At 39.2% G+C, this 16,137-nt stretch overlaps 1 protein-coding gene across 1 annotated transcript; it reads left to right on the top strand.

Moving 5' to 3' along the window:
* The first annotated feature begins 9,920 nt into the window (after nucleotides 1–9,920).
* On the top strand, nucleotides 9,921–12,086 carry LOC127622804 (uncharacterized). Its single transcript, XM_052096895.1, has 2 exons — nucleotides 9,921–10,138; nucleotides 10,225–12,086. Exon 2 carries the CDS (start codon nucleotides 11,076–11,078, stop codon nucleotides 12,084–12,086), a length of 1,011 nt encoding a protein of 336 aa, XP_051952855.1. The 5' UTR covers nucleotides 9,921–10,138; nucleotides 10,225–11,075.
* The last annotated feature ends 4,051 nt before the right edge of the window (nucleotides 12,087–16,137 follow it).

The following is a 16,137-nucleotide window of genomic DNA, read 5'->3' as shown; positions in this document are numbered from 1 at the left end:
GGATCTAGATGTAAAAGTTTTGTAAGCATTAATAAAAAAAAATGTAAAAAATGTCTGACAAAGGTGTAAATTGACGGGTCCTTAAATAAGCCCTCATAATAAATCTCCAACTGATTTACAAATTGACTTGTGAAATGGATTACTGTGAACTGAATGCCAATGATTGTCTTATGATCAATAATATGGTAGTAAACAATACATTTTATTCTAAAGCCACATTTTGTATTGTCTTATTAATGATTAAGAATGTAATGCATTTTAATTATCTGAATATTTTTTATTTATATATGTATATCTATTTTTTTAATATTTAAAGATAACTATGTATAATTATATATTTATATACATATGTATAATCATTATATATTGAATTATTGTTATATAAGGGGCTTTCTCAGCAAATATTTGTATATGCGATTAATTAATCAGGACACCATGTAATTAATTCGATTCTAAAATGTAATCGATTGATAGTCCATATATATATATACTTTTTTTGACCACATCATTATTTTATTTTATTTTTCATTTGGAGAGCAATTTGAAATTAGAAATGTATTTTATTTAAGTTTTTTAAAATGAATAAATTACATTTTCAATGCAAAATACTAAAGCAAGAATATTCACCAATCCCTAAACCCAAGGGTTGCCGATGTAATTGGATATTATATATATATATTATATCCTGTATAGGAGGGAACAAAATGAATTTATTCACATACATGAGGTATTTTTGTGAATAACGAAATACCCGACTGGTAGAGAATGCACGGATGAGGTTCTTTTCCAGAGAGATGTTGATGGTAAAACCATCTTTCAAAAAGTTGAACAACACATATTTTAATTGCACTTATTATTTTCCAGTTTCATTTGAAATTTTTGTTAAAATCAATAAAAAAATAAAGTTAAAATTTGAAATCAAGGTGTCTTGCTTTATTGTATAAGCTTAAACTCACAGTGTTTAATGAAAATTACTCCATAATACCACCAAGCGTCCAACCAGCGGTAATACTGGTGTTCATCGGTTTCCTGTGGAGTTTTTTCTGCAACCAACCAACTACCAAAACTTGACTCTTCTCATCATCTAAAGTTTGGTCGACTATCAGTGTGCAGCCCTACTCTGAAGGGAACTGACTGACTTCAGAAAAGTTTAGATGGCATTTTCTTTTCATCTTACCTCTGTATAATGCCTTTTAAATAATTGTTTATAAGCGTAGGGCTGCTTTGTGTACAGGCATTACCAGGGTAACAGCTATATTTCTGCAGCATAAGCACCACCTACTGTCAGAGAGTGAATTTGCATTTTCAATCAGCCCTTCTGCCGTTTTTGTTAGATCAATGTGAAAATCTGACTGCATTTTTGAACAGCATACACGCAGTGTTATACATTTTAACTGGTTAATTCAAAAAATCTAAACAATTCGGATAATAAGGTATCTAATAGTATTCACAGTATTTTTAAGTGCACAGATTAAAATACAGTGCATGTTCATTATCGCAATTTACTTCTATATATATTGTGTAGCAAATAGTAATAGCAAATTACTGTTGTACAAATCAAATAAAAAGATATGTATAAAAGTCTTTCAGAGCAAAAACAAATATTTATTTCAAAAATTAAACTCTATTTATTTTAGTTCTGTGGCTTGACTCAACTTGACTTGAAACTCATCAGGACTTGACTTGACTGATTTGTCTGCACTGCACTTGAGACTTGACTCGAGACTTGATGGTTAATACTTGAGACTTGCACCCATGTCTGCCAGAAGTTGCATAAAGCCATGCAATCTCATTACAATCTGAAAAGAAATATTTCTGAAAGTATTTTGTGTGCAGTATGGATCAGACAGTCAGGAAATTGACTGTGGTAAATCTGTGGGCCTGCCATCAGAGAATACACTTAAAAATGAAGTTAACAGTTTTCAAGTTGTAATAGTGATTTTGAATCATGGATTGAATCTTTAACATCAAGGATTTCTGTTAAACACTACAACCTGTGTAACATAAGTGAAATTATTATAAACAAATTGATACATTTATGCATACATGCATTAATAAATAATGAGCGTGCTGGACATTTTATCTTCTCGTGTCTAGCCATTCCTCTAACTGATGAGCTCCACTTACTGTTTGTCTGTCAAATAATTTCTCACCTGATAAGCAGATGTTTTGTTAAATTAGATTTCCAGCACTGTTTGAGTCATCTACACCTCATTTACTGGAGGACGAGAGTGGATACAGAATTGATAGGCCATCAACTGACAGAGCACCTCAGGGAATAAGACAGTAATTTCCCTTGCACCTTGCCATTCATACTGGAGAGCTAATTGAATCCTGACAGGCTTTCTTAGCAACAGGTTTCTCTCTTTTCAAATCCCTATTTTTCGCAGTCTATGCAGCATATGTCCTTGGTACACTGCTGAGAATTATAATTTCCAAACACTTGTCAACCATAATGGCTTTGCGGATTTGCTACATGCAGGATTTGTTAGATACAGCCGTGGGTTCGCTGAAACAGCATCACTTTAAAACAAGAAATCAGATTAGTGTTATGATCTGTTAGCACTTATATTAGATTAGTGCCAAATCGGAACCTCTATAGACGTATAAATTAGTGTTGCTATTGTTCGGATGCATGAAGCAATACAAACAGTTTGCCAGCCTGCCAACTGCCATAATTACATACACACATCTAGCCTTCATGACCCGTGAAATGCCTATGAAATGGTTGACTGATGCATACAAATGCTTAAACAGCACAATAGCGTAATACAGAAGTTGTTACTAAACAGCCTACCTTTCCAGAATTCTAGTTACTGCTCAATCTATGAGATAACGGGTTCTTTTGTATAATCCAAATAGCCACTTTGTTCTGGTTTAGCTAGTGTGCATTGATGGGTCAAACTTTACACTTATTCCTAATGTACAGTACTTATCTATTTGTAGTTTATATTTCACACATTTATGATTTCTTTAAGACTGCATAAAAAGCACAGCTTTTCTTAAAATGTAATTAGAAATGGAGCAATGGTTCAATAGGAGCTATTTGCATTGCAAACTTACAATGAACCTCAAGCAACATATTTCTATCCCACCTGGAAGTCCAGCTTCTCTATACAATGATTGGTTGAACTCTCAGACAGGTGCAAATTGTATTGCACACGATTTTAATCATTCAGATATGTTCCACGTTAATAATGGGTGAATTCCCGCACACATTTATTCACTTAAACATCTGGCTCAGAATCAGTAAAACAATCAAAACAGATGAACACATCACATCAATAATATGGGTAACACTTTATTTTGATGGTACCAAGTAGATATTTAACTGACTTTAAGTGACTATTTAACTCACTATAATGACTTATCAACTGGCTTGCTATAGCTAGTAAACAATGTTTCAACAAACATTCAGTAGACTTTCAGTAGCCTGTATATAGATCTGTATTAATGACCTTGAAATGAACTGAAGTTTTCAACAATAATGTAAATAGGTCATTAATATAGATCTATATACAGGCTACTGAAAGTTTGTTGAAACACTGTTTACTAGCTATAGCAAGTCAGTTGATAAGTCACTTATAGTCAGTTAAAAATCTACTTGGGACCATCAAAATAAAGTGATACCTAATATTGTCTTAATATCAAACAGTAATTCCAGAATCTGCATGAATAAATCAGATCTTCCGTCTCGCTCTCTCTCTCTCAGCTCATTGAGCACTTTATGCATTTTGTATGTGTACACATGGTGAGGAAGCATGTTTTTCCCCATAACTACTAAACTTAAGATGTTACAGAGCTATAAACCTGTTAATTCAACAAGAATCATCTCTGTTATCGAGTGATGCAATAAAACAATCACTCCTGTTTTTAATCAACAAATCTGTCAATGTTTCAAGCACGCATCATTGGAGCGATCTAGTTTTGTTGCCTTTCATGTCGTGGTGCTCCGTCATAAATCATAATATTTGACAAGATCGAAGGACATAAAGAGTAAAATTGCTTTTTGTAATGCTACCAGAATAATTCAGCTGCATGGTGAAGAGAAACTCTTAAAAACCTGTTACATCTCTCATCTCCATCTCTCTGGAACTCCATCTGATACAGGCAGAGGTAGATTATGACTTTCAAGGGCCCCGGGGCCAATTTTCATTTAGGGCCCCCCAGGTCCAATTATCTTTTAGAGCTGAAATCCACACAATCCACACAACAAACATGGATGTGGTAAAGAAGGGGTGCCCAATACGTCGATCGCAAAGGCAATGCTGGTAGATCGCAAAAAATGTAAATGTACTTTCGTTAAATTTTTATAAAAATAAATATAATGTATTTCCTTCTTTTAGTTTCTGTCTGACTTGCACTTGACAAGTAAATATTGACCAGGCGAGGTTTTGTTTATTCAGTTGCCATGACAACTAGGTTTGCGCATACGTGACTTCCAAGGACTTCTGAGAAAAGAGCGCGAAATTGCGATGCTACTGCCCGGATTAGGCAAAACTGAATGAAATCAGACAGTTTTGCCTAATCCGGGCAGTAGCATCGCAATTTACTCGTCATTAGAATAAGGTAAATGCCCTGGCTATTGTAATCTATTGGTGTTTGGTGTTTTGGGTTTAGTTTTAAAACTGAATGATATCAACATTGAACATTATTATATATTTTTTTATTAATTAGAAGATGAATTCCATGTAGGGATACATGCAGTAGTATCAAGCATTTTTTTATTTTAAATTGTGAGCAAGTCACACATGTTTAAGTCACAAGCAAGTCTCAAGTATTAACCATCAAGTCTCGAGTCAAGTCTCAAGTGCAGTGCAGACAAATCAGTCAAGTCAAGTCCTGATGAGTTTCAAGTCAAGTTGAGTCAAGCCACAGAACTAAAATATATAGAGTTTAATTTTTGAAATAAATATTTATTTTTGCTCTGAAAGACTTTTATACATATCTTTTTATTTGATTTGTACAACAGTAATTTGCTACTTTTTATTGAGTTGGTCATTTAAAAGTAGATCATCACACAAAAAAGTGTGGGCACCATTGTGGTAAAGAAACTGATCAACTGTTCGCTGAACAGCCACTATTCTTAAAGAGACAGTACCATTTTAGTGTTTGTTATACATATCAATGTAAACTCAAATGTAAATACTTGTAAATATTACAAATTATGCATATAAAAAAACAAGCATGTAACTATGTGTATATGTGCATATATTTAAAGGGGCAATAATACATTATGAAATATTTTCAATTCATCGAACACATTAAATATTGAATAATTTTAAAATTAGGTTCTTACAACATCTCTACATAGGTTGGGTGAAACTCGGGAAAGAGTTCAGGCAGTTCTGGCTTGTGCTGCCATATCTTTTCTAACTCACCTGCGTTTCATTCAGAAGTGATCATCCCTATAACCTATTTAAAACTTTTTTTCAAACTAACATTATATTTGTCAAAATTAAATATCAAAATCTTATTTTTCCCAACCACCAGAGCCAAGTTATAATTTGTAATGTAGGGTTTGGCCATGACAACTTCTTCTCCTTGCTCTATAGATATGTATGACATTATAATTCAACCTGAAATGCAATATGATTTTTATAAAAACATTTTTTATCAATGATCATGTTTTTAAACACCTCATTGATCTTTGAAAAATGCTACATTTTAAAACCTTTTTTTTATAGTAAGATCACATTATAATATCAAACCAAGAGGTATGTATAAAAACCATAATATCCACAGTATATAATGACTGAGCAAGCTGCATATGTAAAATAAATCACACTTCAAATATATCTTTAAACATTATATGTCAGTATTTCAAAAGCTTTTTTATTGTTGTGGACATGAATGGAATGGAATGATGATTGAGAGATATACCCCCAAAGCCTGTTGTATCATATTTGAAACACACAATATAAACATGATTTGTCTATAAAATAATGCGTAAGTGAGCACATGTTGCTTCCATTCAATAAATGCACATTTTAAAATATCAGTAAAAATATAATTGTTATTATTCATTTGACTTGATCAAAATCAGCAAATATTTCACATCAAATAGACGAGTGCATCACAGTGTGAAGGTAGCCATTTTGGAAAGTATTTTACTAGGTCTTCAACTTCCAGAAGAGCATGGAAACTTTCACCAGGAGGCAGTAAACATCTGTTTCACAGCATACAACATTTTTTTCTATCATGTTGGTGATGTAGAGCAGAGGTGCCCAAACTTTTTCCTATGAAGGGCCAAAAATCAAACTTGATTGAGGGCAGTGGGCCAAAAGTAAACTTTGCATACCTCAAACTGTATTATTTTTAATATTGGTAGATGAATCATTCCTCCTATCTGAAGTCCAGTGTGCTCTAGAGCAGGTTTTCATCAAGGATGTCTTTGTACATTGCTACATTCATATTCCCCTCGATTCTGACTAGTCTCACAGTTCCTGCCGCTGAAAAATATCCCCCACAGCATGATGGTGCTACCACCATGCTTCACTGTAGGGATGGTATTGGCTAGGTGATGAGCGGTGCCTGGTTTCCTCCAGACATGACACTTGCCATTCAGTCCAAAGAGTTCAATCTTTGTTTCATCCGACCAGAGAGTTTTCTCATGGTCTGAGAGTCCTTCAGGTGCCTTTTGGCAAACTCCAGGCTGGCTGTCATGTGCCTTTTACTGAGGAGTGGCTTCCGTCTGGCCACTCTACCTTACAGGCTTGATTGGTGAAGTGCTGCAGAGATCATTGTTCTTCATGATGGTTCTCCTCTCTCCACAGAGAAATGCTGGAGCTCTGTCAGAATGACCATCAGGTTCTTATTCACCTCCCTGACTAAGGCCCTTCTCCCCCGATCGCTCCGTTTGGCCGTGCGGCCAGCTCTTGGAAGAGTCCTGGTGGTCATTATGGGGTATTGTTTGTAAAATAATGGAAATTATTGAATTTAAGGAAAATAATTAATTTAATACATTTTGGAACAAGGCTGTAACATAACAAAATGGGGAAATTTAACTGTGAATATTTTCCGGATGCACTGAAGTCTCCTCACATTGGACATGCGGTAGTTCTGTGCAATTTTGGAGAGATGAACATACAATGGCATGACGGAATACTATCAGGTAGGATATTGTTTTGTTTTGTGACAAAGAAGATATTAAAAGATATTTCTTATCATAGACCAGGGCTACACATTGTTCTGGTTTTCACTCAGTATTACCATTTATTGGGACTGCCAAATGTAATAGGATTATTTTATTAAACAATTCTGTAAAATGTTTTTGCGTATAAATCCACTTAGCCTATTCATTTTTGTTTGACATTAAAACTGTTTTCCTGTTGTGCTATCAAAAACATGATTATACTTTTGCTTCTTTTCTTAAGCGGCGATGGATTAAGGCAGAATAAATTACATTATGGAAGGAAATAAAAGATACAATGCCCATTTCTGTAAATTAAAAAATCGAAAGGCCTATTAATTTAGTTGACTCCAAAATATGATAAGAACATGCCGAAATATGGCATTGTATCTTATCGTTATTAAAAAACTTGCAGCTATCTGTTTTTAGGCAGATAGTTGCAAATAAACAAGATATCTGTCACGATTGATGGTGAAGGCAGACACGGGACGAGGATCTACTTGCAGCGATGTTTTATTAAATAAAAAGGCAACACGAAAAAACACGAACAAAGGAAACATCCATGATGGGAAAAGGTAAAACGAAACACGGAAGGAATACAAAGGGTTAACAAAACACGGAAGGCTTATAGAAGGGGTAACCGGGAAATAAACCAAGACAGCGAGCACGGGTAACAGGCGTCCACATACATCAAAGACCGACAGGGGAATGGAGAAACAAACGGGGTTAAATACAGCGACACAGGAGGATAACAAACGATATTCAGGTGCAGACAATAACAGTGGTGATGAGGGCCGGGAACCATGGGAAATGTAGTTTGTACACAGACAGTGAAACACGGGGCGGACAACAAGGAAAATGTGAAATGGAACGTGAAAAGTGGCATGTGAAACAGAAAACACGGGGCAGACAACACAGGAACGTGACAATATCCTTAGGTTTGACAAATTAAATACAGCATGATGTTATACACACCCCAAAACTGGTTTTATTCAGAATAAGAAGATGAGATATGAACAATTAATTCACTGCATTTCCATTGTTGTAATGTTGAACAGTGTTTGGAGTGAATAGAACTGTTGTTTATATTGAAATGCTCCATCACCTGACTTTATCAAGCCCGTTTCACGGTTGCGCTTCAGTGGTCGTGTTCACATGGATATGAAATGCTGCACAACCTATTGTGCACATTCAAGCCATATTTCATTTCGGATGATTGTATGCACTGTTCCGTGAGTCCACCTAATTTCCTGTCATTTATTGAAACTGCTTCAGTTCCTGCTCTGTTTTAAACCAACTAGGTGCTGTCTGGTGGTATTGAATCCCCACCTCCGACTTTGGAGCTGGCCAATCATAGTGAATATGTTGTGGGGGCACCTGGGATGGCCAATGGAGCGAACTTTCAGACAGCACTTATTTAAAGGTCATTAATTATGCATATACCTTTTTAAAAATGTAATCACTTATACTCTCTACTTTTCAAATAAGCTATAGTTTTGTAATGCGAAAATAAAACGAAAAAAATGTCAATAAAAAAGATTCATTAAAAACTAAGAGCTGCATCAATGGCATATTTCTTTTCTTCAGTTTTTCCCCTCTTGTCATCTATGGCAAGGCAGGCCAAATCAAAGGTCATCACAGGCCAACTTTGGCCCTAGTTTGGGCACCTCTGATGTAGAGGCTCTAGAAAGTCATGTATATAAATATGATACAAGCATCATTATAGGGTTAAATAGTGGCTTACATTTTTTTTTATAAGAAACAGTAAGGCAAAAGGGTTCTGTAAGAGGACTGAGGGCCCCTATAGTCACTGGGCCTTTTGAGCGGGCCTTGTATAAGCTATGGGGCCCACTTATTCATGCTTATATTAAATATTTGTTTTCAAAGTAGATTGGCCACGAGACCTTATGGCCCCATTGGCCTGGTCCCTAATTCACTTATGGATACAGTTATATGATTTTCTCTAGTCATTTCAAAGGTATTCAAAGTATTTATCTGCCATGTGAATCAGTCATTTGTAATATGTAATAATATACATACAGATCAATATATAAATACTTTAAAATTAATATTGTACAAATATACAGTATGATTATGTGCCTTTGATATACTGTAATGCTACCAGAATAAGTCATGATTATCTGTCATAGCAGTGACAGTAAATGTTGAATGAGACTAACATGATACCTGATGAACATCTCATTTAAATATTAATATATATATATAAAACTCATATAAAATAAAAAATTAGCACAATTAATCGCCCCTGGACCATAATAAGGAAGATTCCTTCCTGAGAAATGCAAGCTTGTAGTTTACTCCAGAGGGCAGTAAGTGAAACTTCAGCTGTGTGGGCAACACACAGTTTATACAGTGAAGAAATCAAACCATCAGCGTTACATTCTTGCATTCAAAACACTTGTTGGAGCGCAAATCCGAACTAAGGGATCTCAAGATGTGTTCTAAGTATTAAACTATATTTAACTTGACTCAGTGATCTAAAAATTTTATGTTTATGACGCAATGCACCCGAGACGCTACACAAGCATGTCTGATGCAGGTGTACATTGATGGGTCCTTAAACAAGCCCTCATAATAAATCTAGAACTGATTGACAAATACACTTGTGAAATGAATATTTGTAAACTGTATGCCAATGATTGACTTAAGATCAATAATATGGTAGTAACCATTTTTTGTATTTTCTTATCAATGATTAACTCTTCTGCTACAGAATGTAATACATTTTAATTATCTGAATATTTTTTTATTTTATATATATATGTAACCAGGTGTTGGGTAGGGTCCTTTATGCTTTTAATTTGAATAAGAGACATATCTGTAGAATATGTACTATATGTATTGAAGGGTCCTTTAAGAGGCATCGGGTGACGTCATTGCGTATGCGCATGAACAAATGATCATGAACGCGCGATGAGGAAGTCGCAGAGTTAGGCTGCACATGTGTGTATGACTGCTGTTCGAGTCTAATTTGTCATCATTCAGGTATAGACCTATGTATAACGCTGTTATGATGGTGTATATTTGCTGTTTTCTGGAAGATTGCCTGGAATGTCGATCTGTATCCATAGGGAGTTGGATGTTTACGCAGGATTGCGTGAATGTGTGAGTGTGGCTGAGCTGACGCGCCGCATGTACAGACGAGGCCTGTTTGCGTTGAAGTGATTTAACAGTGTGTAACGTGAGAAACACGGGAAAAAGTGAGTAATATACATACTATGTCATTTCAGGTGTATTTTGTGAGTGTTATTTTAGCCTAACTGTTCATGCAGTTCTAAGATTTTATGTTTTCTTTCTAGAAAGTACCACTACCGTATTATTGTCACTGGTGTTCCAGTATTTGCATTGTCTTTTTGATTATTGCACCCAAAAAGAGGTGACACGTTGTACTTTCTTTTACATTTTCCTTTATTTTTTGGGAAACAATCTGCTGTGTGATTTAAAGATACACTGGCACTGTATTTTGTGTTATTGTGAGTTTTCTGCCTGTAACTGCCAGAAGAGAAACAGAAACTCCTAACTGATTATAAGGAATAAAATAAGAACCCCATTTGTATTTGTTGGTCCTGTGTCATTTTCCTGTGGCCACAATTTTGGTACCAGAAGTGGGGTCTTCCAAGAGAGTTAGGAAAATCAGTTTTTATTGGAGTGTGCAATAATAAAAAATAAAATAAAAAAAAGTACAGTGCAGTAATACGGTAGTGGTGAAGAGGAGACTGAAGATTTCTGCAGGCGAGGAGGAACGGCTGTGGCGAGCAAAGAGACGGATCGTCGTGGATGATCGCCAGGGCCCAGCTGGATCTCATCGCCAGGGGCTAAGAGAGACTGTTCGACAGTGTTGCATCAGATTGGAAGGACTTCAACAAGCACTTATCCTTTTCAGAGTTTTACATAGAGACATTTAAGGACGTGAGATTTTACAATGTCAGACCCAGATGATGACCCTAGCCGAGCTAATTTAACAGAGCAAATTAGAGAGTTGCAAAGTAAACATGATCAAGCAATGGCTGCGATTTCCTCACTGAATCAGAAGTCTTATGTGTATGTCCCGAGAGAAAGACACATATTACCATATTGCGGCGATATGGAGAAAGATGGCAGGTCAGTCGATGATTTTATAGAGGAAGTCGAGCGGGTGCTGCGTGTTAGGCACCAGTCTGACCAAGATCAGTATGATTTTGTTATGTCTCTGTTAAGGGGTACAGCCTTGGAAGAGGTACGTCTTCGCAGTGTTACTGATGATGGGGTTGACGATTTGTTTGAGTACCTCAGGGAGGCGTTTAGAGATAGACGTAGCACACCTCAGCTCCTCCACAGTTTTTACAGCCGAAGACAACTAGAGGGGGAAAACATTAGAGACTTTTCTCATGCCCTGTCACAAGCCCTTGGCTTAGTTTCGAAATGTTCTCCCAATGCTATTGCGAACGAAAGGGTGGCATTGAGAGATCAATTTGTTGAAGGAGTCCGCGATCCATCTCTGCGAAGAGAGCTTCTCAAATTTGTGAGAGATCACCCTAGGTGTACGATGATAGAGGTGCGAGATGAAGCAAGGCTGTGGTTCGTAGAAGAGCCCTCAGCAAAAACAACTAAGTCTCGGTGTAGTACTAACATGACACAGTGTTCAATTCTCAGGGTGCAAGAGAAAAAGAGTGTCACCTTAGAGGATGTTCTCGAGGTGGTGGCCGAACAAGGCAAAGCAATTAGTGAACTCACTCAAGCCGTCAAAAATCTGACAGTAAGGGGTGGTAGTACAAGGGTAGAAACCTTTAGGCCTAGATCACAGCCAAAATTCACTGAGGATGGACAACCAATATGTTTCAAGTGTCAAGTCGCTGGACATGTGGCAAAGAATTGCCCTCAGAAGCAGAGCTCTAGAACAGCTAGGTCCGTATCTTCTGACTCCCAGGGAAACGGGAGCCCTCGGTTGTTGTGAGTCAGGCAATTGGGAGACATATCGACTCAAAAGATACACCTCCAACCTGTGACCAGTTATTGCAACGTGCTGTTGGTACATGTCCTGTAGTAGACCTTTCAATTTGTGGCGTCACTACTAAAGGCCTATTGGACACAGGAAGTCAGGTTAGCACCATAAATGAGCAGTTTTTCAGAGACCATTTGAGTGGTAAAGATGACGACATTCTCTGCATGGCTGGTTGGCTAAAGCTCACAGCGGCCAATGGTCTGGATATACCCTACCTGGGTTATTTAGAGCTTGAGGTGGAGGCAGAGGGAATTAAGATACCGAATTGTGGTTTCCTAGTGGTCAAAGACATCTCCAGCTCTGGCAACACAGTACCATGCATCATAGGAATGAATATAATCAGTCAATGTGGACAGCTGGTCCAAGCAGAATTTGATACCACCTTAGGAGGAAAATTAGATCCTGAGTGGAGACATGTTTTCCAGAAAGTCCAGACATGTACTGTGAACAGAAAATCCGTTGTGCGTGTTGCTGGAAAATGGACAGAGCACATACCTGCAGAATCGGTGGTGACAATAACAACGACGGGTTTCAATAGGGGTGGTGGTCAAGGAAGTCCTATGTTGTTAGAACCACTCCGTACTCCATTGCCAGGAGGTCTGATAGTCATACCCACCCTCGTTAACTCGCATGGTCCCTGTATCCCTGTAAAAATTCTGAATTTGTCTCGGGAGGACGTGTGGTTGTCACCAAGGACCAGTCTGGGTGTCCTGTCAAAAGTAGAGTGTGTGGACGGCTCGCCACGGTGTGAAGTAAAATTTCAACGGATCTCGGCGGACCTTGAACAGGTGACTTTAAACATGAGGGATGGGCAAGACCGAGACCGGGTGCAGGTTATCTTGGATAAGATTGAAGTAGGAGGAAGTGAGTCTGAGCAAGCTCAGCTCAGGTCATTGTTGACGAAATACATCGATATATTTGCCCTAGAGGATGAAGACCTAGGTTACACAGACAAGATCAGACATGAAATTCACTTAACTGACGATGAGCCCGTCACACAGCCCTATCGTCGAATTCCTCCTAATCAGTATAAAGAAGTGAAGGATCACATCTCACAACTGTTAAGGAAAAGAGTCATACAAGATAGTAATAGTGCCTATGCATCGCCAATCGTGCTGGTACGTAAAGCAGACGGCAGTATCAGGCTATGTGTAGATTACCGTAAACTAAATCAGAAAACAAAAAAGACGCATTTCCCTTACCTCGAATCGATGAGAGCTTTGATGCTCTGCAGGGGGCTTGTTTCTTCTCGACAATTGATTTAGCAAGCGGCTATCATCAGGTGGCCATGGCAGAAGAAGACAGGCACAAGACGGCTTTCTCAACCCCTTTTGGCCTCTTTGAATTCTTGCGTATGCCGTTCGAGGTCTGCAATGGACCTGCAACCTTCCAAAGACTGATGCAGGCTACCATGAATGATCTTGTTTTCCAGATTCTGTTAGTTTACCTAGATGATATCCTGGTGTATTCTTCAACATTCCGGGAGCACTTGGTAAGGCTGGAAACTGTACTGAGCAGGCTGCAGGACACTGGTCTCAAGGTCAAGTTAGAAAAATGTCACTTTCTTCAGTCGGAGGTTGTGTTTCTGGGACATCAGATATCTGCCGATGGTATTGGCACAGACCCTCAGAAAGTGGCAGTTATAAAACAGTGGCCGGTTCCGTCTACACTGAAGGAATTGAGATCATTCCTTGGGCTCTGTAGTTACTACAGACGGTTTATTCAGGGGTTCTCCAAGATAGCTGGCCCACTTCATGATGTGGTGAATTCATGTCTGACCACTGAAAGCTCCAACAGAACTAATGTCTTGTTGGGGAGTCTATGGACTGAACAATGTCAAACCGCTTTTGACACCCTCAAAGATCGGCTTACTAGTGCACCTGTCTTAGGGGTGGCTGATTATTCGAAACCCTTTATTGTGGAGACAGATGCCAGTAATCAGGGGCTAGGCGCCATTTTATATCAGAAACAAGGAGATCTAAAACGTGTTATTGCCTTTGCTAGTAGACGGCTGAGAGACGCAGAAAAAAATGACAGAAATTATAGCAGCATGAAGCTCGAGCTCCTTGCTCTCAAGTGGGCGATCGTTGAGAAGTTTCGGGGGTATTTGCTGGGGTCCAAATTTACTGTGATAACTGACAATAATCCTCTGTGCCACTTGAAAACAGCAAAGTTTGGAGCGATTGAACAAAGATGGATTTCACAACTATCCGTCTTTGATTTCGATGTCCAGTATCGTCCGGGGTATCGGAACACAGTGGCTGACACACTATCTAGGCAGCCATTTGCAGGGGAGCCTGAGCCAGCCTCAGAGGATGCAGAGTACGATGGATGTGTGGCCGTCTGCGGTTGGATTCACAGAGGTTCCGACCTGGATTCAGCACTTGTGGCTGCTGGGATGCACAGCTGTCAAGTGAGGCAAATGCGGGCTGTAGTGCCAAACTCCCTGAATGATGGTAATGGATTGGGTCAAGGAAATACACCCACCTTTCCAGGTTATTCAAATGATGAATTGATCCGCTTTCAACTGCAAGACCCTGTGATTGGCGGATTCAGGAAGTTTTGGGATCAAAAGAGAAGACCCTATGGTAAAGAACTAAAAGCTCTACCAAAACCTGTTCGGTCAATGCTGAAGCACTGGAACAGCATGAAGGAGCGCCAGGGTCTACTGTACCGTGTCTTTGAGGATGTGAGACACGGGGAATGTTATCAGCTCTTGTTACCTCTCAATTTGAAGAAGCCTGTTCTGGAGTATGTGCATGATTCTATGGGACACCAAGGTATCGAGCGCACCCTCCACTTGCTGAGGCGACGGTGTTTTTGGGTAGGAATGCACCACGATGTGGACAAATGGATTAAAGATTGTCAACGTTGTGTGATGACCAAGATGCCGCAGCCGAGGGTCCACCCTCCCATGAAATCGTTCTTGGCTTCTGGACCGCTTGAGGTGATTGCTGTGGATTTTACGGTGTTGGAACCCGCAACCAATGGTCAAGAGAATGTTCTGGTAGTCACTGACATCTTTACGAAGTTCACTCAGGCCTTCCCCACCCGAGATCAAAAAGCAGATACCACAGCCAAGGTGCTGCTTCGGGAATGGTTTATGAAGTATGGTATTCCTGCACGTCTGCATTCCGATCAGGGGCGTAATTTTGAGAGCGAGGTTGTGGCTGAACTTTGTAAGCTCTATGGGGTGAAAAAGAGCCGCACCACACCATATCACCCCACTGGCAACGCTCAGTGTGAGCGGTTCAACAGGACGCTACATGACCTGTTGAGAACACTGCCACCTGAAAAGAAACGACGGTGGCCTGAATACTTACCAGAGTTGGTTTTTGCGTACAATGCAACGCCTCACGCGACTACTGGATATTCTCCATATTATTTATTGTTTGGGGTTGATCCTTACCTGCCTGTGGATGCCCTTCTAGGACAAGAGCGAGTTTTTGACCAGAAACACGACTGGCTGTTGGTTCACCAAAGGCGTCTGAATGATGCTCATGCCAGGGCAAGAGAATATTCTGAACAGAAGGCTGCTGAGCGCATTTCCTTGCAAAAGGATAGAGTCTATTGCCCAAAGATCGAGGTCGGAGCACTCGTGTACCTGAGGAGCAGACCAGTAGGCCGTCACAAGATCCAGGATGCCTGGGGGCCAATCGTATATCAAGTAGTAGGAATCGTGGACAACACCTACACAGTGGAGCCGTTGGAAGGAGGGCCGACAAAGAGAGTTAACAGAGTAGACATCAGGTCCTGTGTGAGTCCGCCTATTCCCGCCCCTAGGAGACTGCCTAAGGTGCGGGAGGAGATGTCTGAGTCCCTTAGTGAAGTGGAGTCTGAGGAGTCAGAGGAGGGTGTCGTTTTGAGGGAGGAGAGGTCTCTTACGCCTACAGTAAGAGGTCTTAGTACCCAGTCCGTTGACCAACAAGAGCCTGCTGAGGCCTTGGAGACTGCAGAAAGGCTGGATGCAGCTACTAGTGTGTTAACTCTCCCTGTTGCGGCA

The sequence above is a fragment of the Xyrauchen texanus genome, chromosome 29, assembly GCF_025860055.1.
Source record: "Xyrauchen texanus isolate HMW12.3.18 chromosome 29, RBS_HiC_50CHRs, whole genome shotgun sequence".
NCBI lineage: Eukaryota > Metazoa > Chordata > Actinopteri > Cypriniformes > Catostomidae > Xyrauchen > Xyrauchen texanus.
Note: the sequence above shows the minus strand (reverse complement) of the source record. Positions and strands in the feature narration are given on the sequence as shown.

Bases quoted from the DNA above. Each gene is read 5' to 3' on its own strand.
- LOC127622804 (XM_052096895.1), top strand. From the start codon at position 11,076: ATGTCAGACCCAGATGATGACCCTAGCCGAGCTAATTTAACAGAGCAA.